General features: G+C 42.9%; 1 protein-coding gene across 2 annotated transcripts; it reads left to right on the forward strand.

Annotated features, from left to right (window-relative positions):
- Positions 1-1,925: 1,925 nt before the first annotated feature.
- Positions 1,926-10,273, forward strand: LOC119736122 (TLC domain-containing protein 5-like). 2 transcript variants are annotated; one of them, XM_038210135.1, is made up of 3 exons: positions 1,926-2,150; positions 7,050-7,286; positions 9,204-10,273. In XM_038210135.1, exons 2-3 carry the CDS (start codon positions 7,079-7,081, stop codon positions 9,803-9,805), a joined length of 810 nt encoding a protein of 269 aa, XP_038066063.1. In that variant the 5' UTR covers positions 1,926-2,150; positions 7,050-7,078; the 3' UTR covers positions 9,806-10,273. The 2 variants fall into 2 exon arrangements, with proteins under 2 accessions (XP_038066063.1, XP_038066062.1); XM_038210134.1 differs by having other exon boundaries at positions 1,927-2,150; positions 7,033-7,286; positions 9,204-10,272.
- Positions 10,274-14,360: the final 4,087 nt, after the last annotated feature.

The following is a 14,360-nucleotide window of genomic DNA, read 5'->3' on the forward strand; positions in this document are numbered from 1 at the left end:
CCCCTCTCCGTCCCCCCCCCCCCCCCCCCCCAGTTTCGCCGCCCCAGGCTGTATCGCAGGCGCGGTGCTAATGCTAGAGGGGGCTAGCAGCAGCGGCGTAGCTACGGCGGACGTGGGGGGGGGGGGCGCACGCCCCCATAAAAATTCGCCCCCCCCCCCCCCATTCGCCCTCCCCTCACTGAAAATCTTGCATCCGGACAAAAGCAAGGGGGCGAGGGCTCATACTCCTACAATCGTGCACACTACTTCATCTATAATTAGTGTACGCCCCTTCTCACGACTATTTTATTAGGGCGGAGACCGTTCGCATGTGACGTCACTAGTAGCATTTGCTAATGTCATTTTTTTGTGGCATGTGCCGTTTTCGGTGCCTTTTTTCAGAATTTCGCAACAATATCGCACCATATAATTGGTCCTTTACGGTGTGCATAATTGGCGGTTTTGAACAGCGCCTCCATCGACAGTTCTGTCTTCCGTGTGTATTGTTTACTTGGTTTCTTTTTTTTTGGTATATCCTTTTGTTGTGTGTATATACATGTCAATCATCCGAATAAATTATATTATTATTATTACAGTTGATTTTGGGCCAGCAGGCTACAATCGTTTTTTTCCTTCACTTTTTAAGCCTTGAAATATATGTCTCTCAGCCCCAGCAAAATGGAAGATCTGGGCCACAGGTTCAACATATCTTCAACATTATCGATTTTCTTTCCCGCTAATACATGTTCATGATTTGTCTGTGTATAAACGGCGGGGGGGGGGGGGGGACTTTTATATTTTTAAAATTGTTAGGCCCCATGAAAGTACGCTTTTAGTGGATGTGCCCTAGCGTTCGTAATCCACAAAAGATGGGTCCTATTTCATATCACTGAAATAACTACTGTCTGGCCCGTCCGCAATAATCTGAAATTTCTATATAAAAAAGGTTAAAAAAATAAAAGAACAAAGAAAATAGGCCTATAACCGACCTTGGGTGGAATGTTCTTTGTTTCTATATGTCTCATTCTAAACTGAATACGTTTTGGTATTATTAGAGAAATCATAAATTTAAGACATTCTGCATTTTTCAGGGTAAAACCGAAAAGAGTTCAGCCATCACTGCCGGTGTGGACGGTAATTCTGTCCCCCGGTAAAAGTGTCCGGGGGGACAGAATTACCTAGGTAAAAGTGTCCCCCCTGTCCCGTTAATTCTGTCCCCCTCCAGGTAATTCTGTCCCCTCCAGTTAATTCTGTCCCCCTGGTTTTGCACGCATATGTTGCTATATTGATGTTATTATAATGAATTCAGCGCACAGGGTTTCCTTTTTTAGATTTTTCCACCCTTCATCATTGATTATCAAAATGAAATTAACGTTTAGATGTTAATCAACCGATCTATGTTTCTGCAAGAAAGCAGAAAAGGCACGCGTAGTATAGTAATACTCAACCTATCGCTAGCGCCCTCACGCCCTCCGTAGGTGCGGTACACTCGCGCGCACGCCCACCATGCAAATCGCTCGCTCCCGAAGTCGTCATCAAAATTTAGCAAGGCGCCGCGCAAAAACAGTTAATAACTTTACTAATATACAGTCTGGGTGCTAGACTTGTGACGTTGCACGGGGACACATTTACCAGGGGGGACACATTTAACGTCGTGCAGGGGTACAGATTTACCTAGAGGGGGACAGGTTTACCTAGGTAAAAGTGTCCCCCCGGACAGATTTACCGGGTCACGACCCGGTAAATCTGTCCGGGGGGGGGGGACACATTTACCAGGGGGACAGAATTACCTGCCACACCGGCCATGTTGAACTGCCGGCAAAGGTTTTCATGTCACCATTAATTTCACCATGGGAACTGTTATATAGCGCCCTCCATTGATTGTGTATGACAAATAGACGGGTCCCCTCGCGTGATATCGAATATCTCGCTCACATTGTACTGCATCTTCAGGGTACATGTCAACTAGGCGGTTCCACAAGAATTTGCGGCTGATCAGAGTCATGTCTACTTGTTACTTCCACTTCCAGGTTTTTTTTTTTACTAACGTTAGTCCTCATGCATAAAACTTTTCCTAACTTGGGTTGTTGAAAGAAAAGCATCAATAGTATACACAATTATTTGGACTGCAAAATTTAGACTTCCACTGGAAGTTCCAGGAAGTGCAAAGGGTAAGATTTTATTCAGGATTTATTGTTTGAAGTGGCTATCGTTACGGCAGTCGTTGTTTAGCGCCCTCTACGATACTTTTTTGATACGCACGCAGGTATATAATTATAATTATTTGTTTCCACACAAGTTAGTGATCAGTGCGACAGCTCAGTCGATAGAGGGTAGGATTTTGCACCGCGAGGTTGCGGGTTCGAATCTCAGTTTTGCACTCGAATTTTTTTTCCTTTTCTAACCTGAGGCTTTGGAGGATTTTTTTTAAAAGGGAAATAAAGTCCCAATTTCATAACGTTCAAATTCACTTTTTTCCTTCTTTTAATTTTATATTTTCTTGTCATGTTTTTATAAAAGTTGCAGTCTACCGTAACGATAGAAAATGGGAAATGCGTTACGGCTGCCGTAACAATAGCCACTGCGTTTATTGTTAGATACAGGCTACCGAGATGACCGATTACGAACTTAACAAAGTCGAAGCAGGGTAAACATTGGGCTATTGGCAATGGCATGATTGATTGGGTAAACATAGCCCAGGGCTAGCTGGAGTTACCCAGCCCTGAGTTTTATCATTGGGTTGTCATTTAGGGCTGGAGCTAGTTTTTCTCGTAACCGATAGTATAGGCAAACATTTTTGGAAAATGTTCAATTTTGTCCTTGTTACACACTAATTGCAACTGCAACTCACCCCAAACTTGCCTGGAATAACCATTACACAGGTCCTTGAAGTAAAAAACGATCCACGATGGAGTTTCAGCCTACAATTGCAGTGAAAACAGGAGGAATAACCGCTAACCTGACAACCTTGCAGGCATGGCCAGGACCGCAATTGGTTTGTGCACACACAAAAATTGTGTACAATGAATGGCGGTCGATTACCATGCACGTACAGCTCGCTGGTACTAGGCGTTTGTGCGGTCGGTGCATGACGTGACGCGGAAGCGTAATACCCGATGACTGTTTCATGCTTTAATAAGAGGTTCACTCGCATCACAGTGCGGTACTGGAACGGCAACCGTCGAGTTGGCCGGCTATCGTGCATTCATAGTGCAGTGTTATTTACGTTCATTGAAAGACAGGGACAATAACTAGTTAGTTCCATAAATGAATGCACGATGTAGGCTGAATCTTCATCGTGGATCGTTTTTTACTTCAAGGACCTGTGTAATGGTTATTCCAGGCAAGTTTGGGGTGAGTTGCAGTTGCAATTAGTGTGTAACGGGGACAAAATTGAACATTTTCCAAAAATTTTTGCCTATACTATCGGTTACGAGAAAAACTCGCTCCAGCCCTAAATGACAACCCAATGATAAAACTCAGGGCTGGGTAACTCCAGCTAGCCCAGGGCCCAATTTCTGGTTCTGGTTGTTATGTTACTGTGCAAACACCTCTTAAGTGGTTATCTCGCACATTTCACGGCGCTGCTTAACAGTTAGCAGAAAAGTTGTGTTTAGCATAGCAGAAAAATTTGCGGCACAATTGCAGAATACCCCGCCACTCAATCTATCCACCTCGTAGCCGGCTACAAGGTCACGGTTGATTGCCCTTAATACACCTTCTCAACAGCAGCGCTACTTGAGATGTACTCTCATGACTCTGCGTCTAGCTTGAGTAACTCCAGCTGATATGCTCCATTTTCATTCACATGTAACATGTGAATGAATATGGAGCATGTGAGCTGGAGTTACTCAAGCTACTCTGCGTCATGCTCCACTGCACTCCCACTCCGTATCCGCGTAGCCGCCAACAGTTGGTTTGGACTTGGAATTTTTTTCAGCAACTCCCATTCCTTTTGTGTTGCTTCGTTCTCAAGCATATTCAAGGGGACTCCCACCATGCCCACTCTGTATCCGCGTAGCCGTCAACAGGGTGGTTGGTTTGGACGTATAAATTTTTCAGCAACTGCCATTCCTTTTGTGTTGCTTCGTTTTCAAATAATGGACCCCCACTCAGTATCCGCGTAGCTGGCATGGACTTGAATTGTTTCTTTTCCAGTGATTCCAACCTTGTTTTGTAGCCAGTGATTTTAGGGGTGTATTTCCGAGTGGCGGAGTATTCTGCAATTACTCCTTCCTCTGTAGTAAGCGTGCCTTTTGCTGTGCTTATCGTTACGGTCTCCATGAAAAGCAGCAAATCGTGTGCTTAGCAGCGCCGTGAAATTGGGCCCCGGTTGGACTCCGTTGTCAGAACAGTGTCTTACCCGTATTTCCGTTATTCGTGTAATACAGTCGTTTTCTTAGTTCCGGATTTTTCCTAGTTCCGGATCGCTTCAAATAAAAACCTACCTCTTTTGGACTAGTCTCCAATAAAAAAAAAAATCTGACGAAGTGCATTTTGAAAAGGGAAATGTAAGCTTCCTGATACACACAGACCTTTTCGATAAAACTTTTAGAAAAGGAATTTTGGCCAGATTTCCGACTCGCACTTTGACATGTTTGGACCGTTTGTAGAAAATCATGGGAGCTGCGAATCGACGATAAATTTTCTCCTCGGTATTTCTCTCGTACTGTGCTTTTAAATTCAACTTTTTAGGACGTATTATCACTTTCTGATGGCTGATAGGCCACTGAAGGGAAAAATTAGTTATGGCCAGATATGGGAATCTTTCCGAATCGGGGACTAGCTGAGAAACATTTCCAATTTTGTTAGGAAAAACTATTTTTCATAAATACCTAAGACAGTTTACGCATTCCTATTGGTCGAGAGCCCGTCACGTGGCCGGTCTTAAACGGATGATTTAGACATGGCTAGCTGGTCTTAAACTAGCTCTACAGTTGTGTACTGAGTGGAGCGTTGAATTACGGGTACCCCTCCATACAAACGCTCCATCGATTTGGCATACTTTGGTGACGGCTTCACAGTAGCATAGTCACATACCCACGAGAGGACAAAAAGACCCCAAAAAAACCCGGTAAAGAGAATACAAATGAGAGAGACAGTTACCCTGGATTGATCTACACATTCATGACATTCCATCAGACCCCTTACATTGTTCCCAAACAGCGAAAATTTTGAAGAAAAACAGCAAAATAGTCTGAAAACTTACAGCTCAATGTGTTGGCTGTGAGGCTCAATCCTTGCACCGGTTTGCCGAATGAGGGCGTCTGACGTGACGTCACCGTCGTTACTCGATCGAAGAAAAACAAGTCGCGCTTTATCAACGACTGTTTCGTGTAATAATACGTGCTCCAATCCGCCCGTACGACAGTATGGGCTTTGAACAAACACACGCAAGGTGGAGATGGCTGAAACGTACACGTTCTAAATTAAAAACAAATTAATGACGACAGATACCCACATGAAACTTGTATCAAAGAACTACATGTACTAATACTGACAAATGAAAATCCCATTGTTATTAAAATACGTTTCAGCCGTCTCCACCTTGCGTGTGTTCAAAGCCCATACTGTCGTACGGCGCGGATCGGAGCACGTATTATTACACGAAACAGTCGTTGATAAAGCGCGACTTGTTTTTCTTCGATCGAGCAACGACAGTGACGTCACGTCAGACGCCCTCATTCGGCAAACCGGTGCAAGGATTGAGCCTCACGGCGAACACATTGAGCTGTAAGTTTTCAGACTATTTTGCTGTTTTTCTTCAAAATTTTCGCTGTTTGGGAACAATGTAAGGGGTCTGATGGAATGTCATGAATGTGTAGATCAATCCAGGGTAACTGTCGCTCTCATTTGTATTCTCTTTACCGGTTTTTTGGGGGGTCTTTTTGTCCTCGCGTGGGTATGTGACTATGCTACTGTGAAGCCGTCACCAAAGTATGGCAAATCGGTGGAGCGTTTGTATGGAGGGGTACCCGTAATTCAACGCTCCACTCAGTAGAGCTAGTCTTAAACACTTTTCCAGTGTCACATGAAATTTGGACTCCCGTGAAATCCGGTGCCTTTTAATGTTTTATTGGTTGAGCGTTCACATTCCTCATCACGTATGCATATTATACTTTTATTGTCAGAGGGGTGTTTCGTAAAACATGGAAGTAAAATTGTTGAACAAAATGGTTGGTAACGTCAAGTTTTTTTACTTGTTTTGATATCTGGACCGAAAAGATTTGTTTTTTTGACCAAAAAGGTATTTTTGAATGGGAATAAATATGTGTTCGGTCGGTATTAAACACTCTGTTCAAGACCGGTGTGAGTCTGGATGGGTGATAATTGCCCTCGGCTTCGCCTCAGGTAATTATCACCCTCCAGACTCACACCGGTCTTGAACAGAGTGTTATAATACCTCCGGAACACACATTTATTCCCTTAGTATTACTACTGGGAAAATGTTCTTGACTCTCCATAGACTTTGTACACAGTCGCGGAAGTGGCGCGTCAGGTTGCAACATTTTTTTCTGTTTTTAAAATGTGATATAAATTCAATGGTGTTGTTGCAGTACCTTAATGATAGCAGTTAAAAATTGCATTACGGCTTCCCTAATGATAGCCAGTTTATTGTCCTTCAGGCCAAAAAAAACCAACATAGTCGGTCTCTGGTCAGACCGAAGTTCCGGAATTGATGCGGTGACGCGTTTTTATTATTTTTTTGGTGGCTTTTTTTCCCCAAGCTTGTATTGTACAGACAAGGTGGGCACTATTTTGCTTTTTTGTGTCCTCATTATACATTGGTGTCCTCCATCATTTGCCTTGGTGCCCTTTATCATTTGCCTGGGTGCAATTTCCCCATTCCTTGGTACAAAAATTTGAGGAGGCGCGGCAATAGAGGGCGCTGTTGTAGCTTCCGTGTTAATTTGAAGAAAAAAAAAGTTGACGCACATAATTAAAATTGACGCGCGCGCTGACCAGAGACAGAGTAATTTTTTTGGGGGGGCCTAATACCCAACATGCCCAACCTATAAAAACGTTTATTTATCTTGATTTTTATTGATGCAGCTCCTCTACTATACCAGCTCAATTGCCGTGGGCTAGATTTATCGCCATGGAAATGAGCGCTTCTACCATCAGTCTCCTTGTCATATCCTCCTGTGTCTTCTGGTCGTCGCTGTACGGCCTCTTCTGTTACCTCTGCCCGCAGCGGTCGTACGAGTGGAACTGCCGAGCCGTGACCCTGGTACACGCCGTCACCATCGTCGTTATGTCCTACATCTTTGGAATTTACTACAACCCGTGGCCTTTCACACATCCTGGTAATACATTGTTTGAACTCATTGGAACTCACTTGCAGGCCAGTCAGGCAGTTTGAGTACTGTTTTGGGGGTGAAATCTGAAGATTTTGATTTGGGGTACGAGTGAAAATGGTCAAAAAAGGTTATTGGTAAGGACTCTCTACTTTCACCCGACCATGTCCAAATGTTAAAAAAGGCGATTCGTAGAGTCCTACTCAGACTACTTGCAGACCAGGTTGGGGGGGGGGGGGGGGGGAGGGGGAGGGCAAGGTTTCCCTAAAAAAATGTGATTAAAAAAAAACTAATCAAACCAGACAACGAATGAAGATGACAATTTTTACAGCACCCGATTTCACGAAACTCTTCGTAACTTACGATGCATCGCAGCGCTGCGACGCATCGTATCCCTACGATGCGTCGCAGTTGCAACACGTCCTGCGATCCATTTCACAAAACACGTCGTAAGTGCGACGCATCGCATGTGTATTTATAGCACAATTCGGTGACTGTTTTATGTATTAAGTCAGCATACAGCAAATAGTCGTCTGGTATTCAACAAAGTGTCGTCGGATCTCCGCTCGAAATTTGTTAAAACGTAGGACAAAATGGTGGCCGTGCGATGCAATTTTAAAGGAAAATGAGCTCTCAGTGGACTGTGTAGCTACTTTGAAATTTCAACTGCAATATTCCAGGCTAATTCATAATTATTCAATGAATTTTCTATTTACAACTTAACACACATTGCCTCGGTATATAATCTTGTTTATGTAATGTTTATGGCACAAAACTGGCTAAAAACGGACTCTTTTTATTTTGCGACGACCACTAGACACGTCGTAGCTTGCGACGTGTTTTAAGCCGTTGTCAAGGAACTTACGAAGCGTTCAACACATCGCAACTTTCAGGAAATGGATTATACGATGCGTCGCGAGTTGCGACGTGTTACACGTCGGAACTCGAGTTGCGACGCGTCGCAGCGCTTTGTGAAATCGGGTGCTGGTACATGTAGTTGACACATTTGAGCATTAAGTGGATGGGCTTTCTGGGCTTGATGTGATACGTGTGCATGGAATGTATGTACCGAGTACATGAACGTTGTGGCAAGTGACCTACAAATACTCACAATGGTTTGCGATGTCTGCATTTCCTTCGCAAATCATTGTGAAAGGGATCATCAATCACCAGGATGTTTTGATAATCGGTGAACACTAGCAAATGTCGGGTCTCTGAGCACCATTCCTAACACGAGTGTCAGTTAAAGCTATAGTCCATCATTTGCAGCAATCCAAAAAGTAACTGGCATAATTATTGTTGAAAAACATACTTGGTTGAAAGATAGTAAGTTGACTAAACTCCCTGTGAAATTATTCTTTCTGGCAAGCTGTCATTTTCAAGTAATCAACAAAAGAAGGCCTTTCCAAGGGTGCTTCTTTAGACGCACCGTAAGAAATTTAAATTAGTAGTTCGTTTTGTTATTCGGCGAAGCACGCGCAAGGGTTGACACGATGCACACGCGCGCGGTTGCTATAATTCGTCGGAATAGTGCGCGACATCGCGTATAGTTGCAATCAGCTCAGTGAGAACGTGTCTCGGACGCTGAATTCAGGCCCAATTCAAAACATGATTCAGCAACTTTTGTTTTGAAATTGAGATCCTAGAATGCTGTTTAAAAAAAATATATACATGTACAGCTGAAGCTGAGCTGAAACTTCATCAGGTTAGTTGTTCAGTATCTTTCATTAGATTTTGAACACTTTTGTTGCTTCAAACAAACAAAATGCACAAATTACAAATGATGGACTATATCTTTAAAAAAAATGATCTCCTACAGAAATTGAGACAATGTCAAGATTGTTCAGACAATAAGTCATTGTTGCCAATTCTATAAGAACTGCAATGCATACTCAGTTGTTTCTCTGTCATTTCTGGTTTGGTCAGGCGGCAAGTCCAGCATCCACGAGGTCTACACCATGGTAGTATGTGTGGGTTACTTCATCTTTGATTTCGTCTGGTGCGTCTGGTTCCGAGACCAAGAATCCAGCGTCATGTTAGTACACCACCTCATAACGATCGTCGGTATACTCGCTGCCCTGGCGTGGGAGCACTCCGGCACCGAGGTCGGCGCGACCATCTTTGGGGCGGAGCTAAGCAACCCCCTCCTACAGATGCGGTGGTTCATGCGCCAGGCAGGCTGGAAGGGGTCCTTTCTGTACGAAGTCAACGATTTTCTGTTCCTACTGACTTTCACCGTTTGCCGGATCGGTTTGGGGTCGTACTTCCTCTACTGTGAGCTGTTACATCCGCTGCCTCGGATGTTCTTCAAAGTTGGCGCGGTGGCGCTGTACCTAGTTAGCTGGGTCCTCATGGTCAATATCCTGGTGTTTACGTCCCGCAAGTACACAAAGATGTACCACGGTTGGACAGGCAAGACTGTGGATGGGCCACATGGTCAACCCCTCGTTGATAGGAATAGCACGGTGCATGCAAAGGAGGATGAACGCGTAAGAATGAGAAATGGTTACGCAGCAGTGGATGGGTAGCAGTTGGCTAACTCGCTTTCGTATTGTAGTTGGGTCCCTCACAAGTCCATCTCAAGTCTGTCACAAGTACATCATCAGTCCGTTACAAGCGCATCACAAGACATTTTGCAAGGACCCTACCCTTCCCAAATCCATCAAAATCCATTCCCCCTTTTGGGGGATTTTGGTAGGCAAGCCAAGATAAGTCCATCAAAATCCAGCTATAGTAGTGGTGGTCTTGTGGTGGATTTCAGTGGGTTTGGTCCTAAAGCATTTGTGTGGAGCAGGGTCAGTGATGGATTTTGGCAGACTTGGTCCAGTACTTAGTTAATGACACTTGAGGGAGTTGTAGGGTTAATGAGGTCACAAGTAGCAAGTGATGAGCAATAACAAAGCAATTATACCTTTGTCAAAGTTCATTTGAATAGCTTGTGACTTGACTTTGGACTGGAGTACTTGTGATGGCCTTGTGATGGACTTGTGATGGACTTGTGATGGCCTTGTGATGGACTTGTGATGGACTTGTGATGGACTTGTGAAGGACTTGTGATGGACTTGTGATGGCCTTGTGATGGACTTGTGATGGACTTGTGATGGCCTTGTAATGGACTTGTGATGGACTTGTGATGGACTTGTGATGGACTTGTGATGGACTTGTGATGGCCTTGTAATGGACTTGTGATGGACTTGTGATGGACTTGTGATGGACTTGGGATGGACTTGGGATGGACTGGACTTCAACACTGTCTCTTACACGGATATGCATTACACTATCTCGTGTGATTACTAGTTCATAACGAAGCATTCAGAGTTGTAGGTTTAATGTCCCCATGATAAGTCAGTTACTAGTCATTCAGTCTGGAGTCAAATCACAAGTTGGTCACAAGTCATTCAATCTAAAGTCAAGTCACAAGTAGGGCTGTGCATCGGAACCGGGTACCCGAGTACCCGACCGTTGATGTCAGGAACCGGTTCCAGATTATGGGATCGGGTACCCATAACCAACTTCATGAATTACTTAGTTTAACAGAAAGGTTTTAAATGTCATTTGTGGGAAATTTGAAACATGAAAACCAGGCTACGTGGGAAAACAAAACATTAAACATATTTCACGTTTGTGACGCTTGCGAAATGAGCAGTTTACCCCGTAAATCTGTACAACTTACTGTACACATTTGTATCTTGCTGTATTGATGCACTGATGTACAAAACTACATTTTGTGGTAGTATTATCGTGCGGATCTTTATGAACATCTGAACAGCAACTTCTGAGATTTGAATTTGGGGGTTGGCATTCTGTAACATGTACACAATGTATCCAGGTACCCATGGTTTTCTTTTAATCAGGTTCCCCTTTTCTTGTACTACCCATACATGTAAATGCACACCCCTAGTCACAAGTTATTGAATGAACAGAGACAAAAGCCTTTTTTTGTCATGTGACCAGATTTGTGGTGGATTTGCAATTGACTGTTGACTTGACTTAACCCTAAAAGGTCCGGGGGGGGGGGGGGGGGAGGGGGGAACCCCTTCAACTTTTTCCGCGATAGCCTTTTTTTTTTTCGTGACCCGAGCTGTTATGACTTTTTAGCCTCAAGCCTTGCACATCTTTTGATACCAAAAACATAAAAATCAGACCACACGTTGTGGTGGATTTGCAATTGAATGTTGACTTGACTTAACCCTGAAAGGGCCGGGGGGGGGGGGGGGGGGGATTTTTGCCCCCCTTCAACTGTTTCCGCGATAGCCTTGAAATTTTTTTTCTTCGCGACCTGAGCTGTTATGACTTTTTAGCCTCGAGCCTTGCGCATCTTTTGATACCAAAAACATAAAAATCAGACCACGCGTTACCGCACAGCGAAACATTTTCCGGAGCTAAGCGCCATTAAAAACTGAACTTTCCCATATGTCGTGTACACAGAGCACAATTACCATTCGTACGTATGAATAATTAATCAGCCATAATTCCAAAACTCTTTGACCTGTAGTCATGAAATTTCTTGGGTATGTTCATGATGAGTTGTTCTATGCATGTACCGAGTTTGAAAATGTTTCGTCACTTGATGGCCGAGATCTTAGATGGTCAAAATAACCCGGCCCTTTTAGGGTCAATTAGTTAAACTCTTGAAACTTGTAGTAAAAAGATCTTTCCTTGAAATTTGTCTTATATCAAGTATATTGCCCACCCTCGCATCTAGTAATACCCAGGATGTGTACTTTCGAGTTTATTTTGATATGCAATACCGCAAACGGAACAAAATCACTACATTTTACCCATGACTATACATCCTCTGAAATTATGTACAATGTAATCCCAAGTAGTTTTGTTGGCATTTACATGTGAGCTGGAAATCACATGAATTATTATGAAAGGCATGTTGAAACGTGATGGTTAAAATGAAGAAGATAGTTTAAGGAATGTAAATATTTAAATTACAGTGTACATGTAGCTCATGTACATTCATGAGATAGGCTAGTAGCTTTATACATACCGGTGTCATATGAAAATCGGACTCGTATGAAAATCGGGCTCTTTTTCCCTTTTATTGGTTGAACCCTCTCACGTGACCGGTCCCTCTCCTAATTATCTATGCATGAGCATGCGCAATACCACCAAAGAGTCCGTATTTCATAAAACCTAAATTCATGCTACACCGGTTACCGGTACATATAATACATACATGTCAGACATGTCCGTACAGTACTATCATTATTATTATTATTATTATTATTAATCATTTCTGGTAATGAAACCAAGGATTCCTCAAAAGCGCCCTAGGCACTGTAGCTCGCAAGCCTGAAGAAACCTGTGGAGAGAAGACAATAAGAAGAAGTTACAGTTTTAGAGGTGGGAGGAAAAGCCCAGAAGAATATTTTGGGGAAACCCACGGAATCAGGCAGGGACTGAAAACCCAATCCACATATTGGCCCAGGCGGGATTCGAACCCGGGTCACAGCGGTGGAAGGCGAGGAAAGTACCACTACGCCAACCTGACTCCCCCACGCCACCTCAAACACCTTGTTGAGAATTTCTGAAGAGGTTGAATGACCTAGGATTTGTGATCTTACATGTATATAAAAAAAAGATGAAGAATGATATTGTACATGTACATACCACTGGACAAGTTATGTTATAGTGATCACTTACATGTAAAGTGATAATTTTTTATTTGACAAAAACGATTTTGCACAGTCAGGTTTTTTTTTTTTCAATTTTGGTGCACTGGCCTTAACAGTTGGCATTTATTAATGAAACCAAAATCAAGTTATTGTTGTGTTTTTGATGTTATGCATTTGATTATCACAGGGATTTTGTGGTTTTGTGTGTTGTTGCAACTTATTAATTTGATTTTCATCATAATTTTGGTGCACTCCATTTTATAAGTGGGCATTGTTTTAAAGTCTTTATACATACATGCAATAGGGCTGTGCATCAGAGCCAGGTGACCGAGTACCCGATCACTGATGTCAGGAATCAGTTCCAGATTGTGGGATCGGGTGCCCGTTACCGACTTTACAAATTACTTCTCAGACAATGAAAAAGTAAGGTTTTGATGTCATTTGTAGGGAATTTTCAAACTGAAACAAGCTATGTGGAATAACAAAACAGGTTTCACTTTTTATGACGTTCGCAGATGTTGCAGTTTACACGGTAAAGCTATAAAGCTCACTGAACACACTTGTATCTTGTTGCATAGACGCACTGATGTGCTAGTATTATGGGGGGGGGGGCCTTTATGAACAATCTGAACAGCAACTACCAACATTTGAATTTTGGGTTTGGGGTTTCTGTAACTGATACCCATGTTTTTTTGTTCCAGTCGGGTACCCGGTTCCCAGACTAGCCGTAAATGCACACCCCTACTTTATAATTATGTAATGTTAGTGTGTTCATTTCTAACTTCATTTAATTTTAATGAAATGAAGTTAGAGATAGACACATTAACATGACATACTCGACAGTGAACAGTAGATATAATTCACAGAATTGCTCACTGTGTTCTTTGAATCACTGGTGCACCCAAGGGGGGCGGGGGGCTTAATTGTCCCACGATCTGACCTTGATGATATGTATGTGGCCTATTTTCAAGTAGTATAATAGGGGTGTCAGTGGCGCCACCAACATCAAAATAGTCAAACCCCCCCCCCCCAAAAAAAATCCCAAATTGTTTGGGAAAAAAAATTGTGAGCCCCCCCCCCCCCAAAAAGCCAAATCATGGGTGCGCCACTGCTGTGAATGTTCATGAAAAAAAATTTACCACTCGCAACAAGTCTCAGGATTTTCTTTTAATAGTTTAAACAGTTTTGTATGTATGTAGAGATGATATGGTACTTGATATTTTGTGTGCATGCTATGCCTGTCCACATGTACAATGCACATGTACATGTGTTTCCTTTTTTCTTTCAAGCATCAGTAAGCACTTGTTGAAAATTTGCAGTTTATAGTACAACACTTCTCTTACACCCCGTTCCTTGGAAATAATGGCCTGGTATATGATAATTTTAGGACAGTTGGCAAATGTGTTATAAAGAGCCCATGCAAAAGGTTTTAATTTAAACTTTCAATTGACACTTT

Source organism: Patiria miniata, unplaced genomic scaffold, assembly GCF_015706575.1.
Source record: "Patiria miniata isolate m_02_andy unplaced genomic scaffold, ASM1570657v1 HiC_scaffold_29, whole genome shotgun sequence".
Classification (NCBI taxonomy): domain Eukaryota; kingdom Metazoa; phylum Echinodermata; class Asteroidea; order Valvatida; family Asterinidae; genus Patiria; species Patiria miniata.

What these genes read in the sequence shown, in the direction of transcription:
- LOC119736122 (XM_038210135.1), top strand. Translation starts at nt 7,079, where the DNA reads ATGGAAATGAGCGCTTCTACCATCAGTCTCCTTGTCATATCCTCCTGT. An exon ending in GTGGCCTTTCACACATCCTG is followed by an intron (nt 7,287 to 9,203) that starts GTAATACATTGT and finishes TGGTTTGGTCAG; the next exon opens with GCGGCAAGTCCAGCATCCAC.